Source organism: Lactuca saligna, chromosome 4, assembly GCF_052625555.1.
Source record: "Lactuca saligna cultivar CGN05327 chromosome 4, ASM5262555v1, whole genome shotgun sequence".
NCBI lineage: Eukaryota > Viridiplantae > Streptophyta > Magnoliopsida > Asterales > Asteraceae > Lactuca > Lactuca saligna.
This window is the reverse complement of record NC_136420.1, coordinates 14624327-14627496: the sequence shown is the minus strand read 5'-3', so window position 1 is coordinate 14627496 and position 3170 is coordinate 14624327. Positions and strand designations below refer to the sequence as shown.

The following is a 3170-nucleotide window of genomic DNA, read 5'->3' as shown; positions in this document are numbered from 1 at the left end:
ATCAATAACTTGTTTTTTGTGTGCTAAATTCCTATTCATTTCATATTCGTTGTGCGTTTTATTCATAATCATATGTATTTGAATACTACACTATATTCATTATTATAAAATCAAGGATATAAAATTAAGGATATTACACTATATCGATAATCATATGTATTTGAATACTACACTATATTCATTATTATAAAATTAAGGCTATTAACAAAATAATTAAAATAAAACCGTTTTAAATATTAAAGATACTATACATACGAAAGTACACATAATTTAATTGATTATTTCTGTAAATCCCACAAACTCCAATTTTGATCCTTTTTTTACATCACATACACAACCCCCACCAAAAAGTAACTTTTTTTTTATTACGGAGGAGATTGAATGAAAGTTATCTTTTTAAATATCATTTTCATCCTATCTCGTTCAACCCCTCGCAAACGTACAAGGTTCAACTCTCAACCCTCAAACTTCAACTAATTGCCAATTTAACCCCCCAATTTTTAAAAACTGAAAAAAGATATTAGAAAAAAGATTAAAACTTAAGAACCCCTTTGGTGAAAACTAAAAAGAAAAAGCCATCTGAGAATTTCTTTATTTCTTTAAAGATTTGCAGGTACTGAGTTAGCACGCCATCTCCGAGTTGACTTGGTCGAGTTCACCGGAGTTTCCAAGCGGAGGTGGTGATTAGTGGCCTAGTGTGCCAACCCAGCATCAAACAACCGTTGTTTTCTTCAACTCGGTAGCCGTCGCCGCCGGCGAATAGAGCCAACAACATGCTGGCTTGCTTGAACGCGTTGGAGCCGAGATGAACCGCTTCAAAACCGGATGAGTCAAGTCGAGCCTTCCACTGAGTCAATGTTTCGTGCCTTTCGACTCGGTCTGGTCCTTCGCATGCAACCACGTTACAGATCTGCTTTCCAAGATACACTTCCGACATGATTTTATCTTGGTTGCTCGCCGGAGAAATAGCACCGCCTTCAACGCCTCCGCCGCCGGTGCCACTGCTCTCAAGCGAGTCAAACAGGGTTGAGTAATAATGCAATGACTCGGTAAACCTCTCCAGAAAAACCAACCCGTTATGATTCGCTTCCTGCTCCACCACCGTTAAAATCACCGGTTTCATTTCCTTAACCGCCGATAGAACCTTCTCGACCGCCCCTGGTCTAGCTAACAGTTGATGAAGCTCAAAAACCGAGTTAACGGCGACCACCTCGTCGTCTCTTAAATCAAGCATCGCCGGTTCAAGATCCGCCAAGCTCTCGGCGACGAATCCCCTGTATTCAAACTCAACGTGGATTGTATCAGCTAATTGAGCCAATTTCCAACCCACTTCCTGCAAATGGTCGGTATTGTCACCGGAGGGAGGCCCGATTCCAGTTAAGCGGAACGTTGGAGGACCACCGGGTCTTAGAGCCAAAGCTTGCATCAACGCCGGCCACTGCATCCCTTGTTTCATACTGAAATCAATCACATGAACTTTCTTCTTCCCTGCGAAAGCTTCTAATATTGCTTGATTCGCCGTGAAGTGTGCGAATTTGAGGTACGGACACGTCTCGTAAAAATGCATCTGTAGAAGATCTTGAAACGCCGGAGACTCCTGCGTTGTCTGTGGGGCTAACCGGTAAATTCGCCGGGCAAGTGCCTCGGCGAAATAAGTAGCGACTTTCCTCATGGCGCCAGCTTGAGACACAGCCAACATCCCGGCTTGTTTAACCAAGTTTTCAGCGAGAGAGAGATTCTCTTGTTGAATAGCTTCAGCGCACGCCATTAAAGTATGCACAAGCCGGATCCCATTTTCTTGTGAATCCACAAGCACCACCGAATTCGAGTTGGGATTAGGCTTCGAGTTATACGAAGACGAGGCGGATGTGGCACCCGATGAAGACGAAGGAGAATGTTTTGCTTTTTTCGCCGGAGGATAAATCGCGTTCCCGGGTATCGCTTGCAGATCGTCCACAAAAACAGATGTTAAACCAGGCGAGGGAGCAGCGGCACCGGCGCTAGCTGAGCTGGTGTTCATAAACGAATCGTCAATCATTGGTGCTTCAGTTGTGGGATTAAGCTCACAAATCATGGATTCAAGCCACGACGAGAGATCAGAAGGATTATAATGAACGGAATCGGAAGCAATTTGAGACAGCCCATCATCGTTCCCCAAAACTCCTTCGAGATGCTCAATCTTCTGAGCAACATCAACCATATCAGACGACTTAACTTTGTATCCCAACACTGCCAACAGCTCATCAACGCCGGCATCTTGATCATCAAACTCATCCCACATGTTCTTCCCTTTTCCAGTCACATCAGAGGTAAAGCTGTTAAGCGCAGGTCCAGTTGTAGCCGAAGAAGCGCCGCCGCGGATAGAGGTGGAGGTGGAGGTAGAGTTAGGGCAGGCTATTATAGGTTTTTGCGGGTGATTTGGTTTCATTTTTGATAGTTTGAATTGGGAATTGGGAATTGGGAAATTATGGGTAATGAAATTGTGAATGGAGGAAGAATCTGAGCATTGGAGGTTTTTTGACTAGTGAGAAAAACGCACACCAGAGTTGCAGAGAAAAAGGTGAAGATGATAGGTGGGAAGTATAAAAATAGTACAGAATGCAACTGTTGCGTTTGAGAGAGAGAGAGAGAGAGAAGGAAAGAAGGGGCTCGACCTCCCATGAACCAACAGGCGGACAACACAACACCACCTTCCTTCTCCTTATCCTCCCTCACTTTTTTACATTTTCTTTTCAAAACTTCTTAATTATTTGTAAAAAAAATTAAAATATAATATAACTAAAGGTCAAATCAAGGTTATTTAAAGAATAAGTGATGGTGAACAAAGATAAATTTAAAGTTTCTATAAAAATAGTTGTTTGCATAGTAAATACTAAATATGGTTAAGGAGTTAAGAGATTTTAAGTAGGAATGTTTGTAAGTTTTATAAAAAGTTAACTTGGCTTGTATAGTCATATGTCAAAAGAATGTGCTTAATATGATGGATCGTGCGAACTAATGAAATAAAGAAATTGTATTTATAATTTTATTTATTTAAAAATAGGAAACTGCTTATTTATAATAAAAACAAACATGATAATCTATACACGAATTAGTTATCCTCAAAAAAGATTTACGGTAATGACAAGTTAATTTTAAATAGGAAAAAAAACACATCAAGACTAATTGTA

General features: G+C 40.8%; 1 protein-coding gene across 1 annotated transcript; it reads right to left on the bottom strand.

The window, feature by feature from the left end:
• Positions 1-260: 260 nt before the first annotated feature.
• On the bottom strand, positions 261-2688 carry LOC145041282 (DELLA protein GAI1-like). Its single transcript, XM_078989292.1, has one exon. The coding sequence runs from the start codon at positions 2426-2428 to the stop codon at positions 656-658; it is 1773 nt and encodes a 590-aa protein (XP_078845418.1). The 5' UTR covers positions 2429-2688; the 3' UTR covers positions 261-655.
• Positions 2689-3170: the final 482 nt, after the last annotated feature.

Coding starts and splice junctions, on each gene's coding strand:
- LOC145041282 (XM_078989292.1), bottom strand. CDS start 2,428: ATGAAACCAAATCACCCGCAAAAACCTATAATAGCCTGCCCTAACTCT.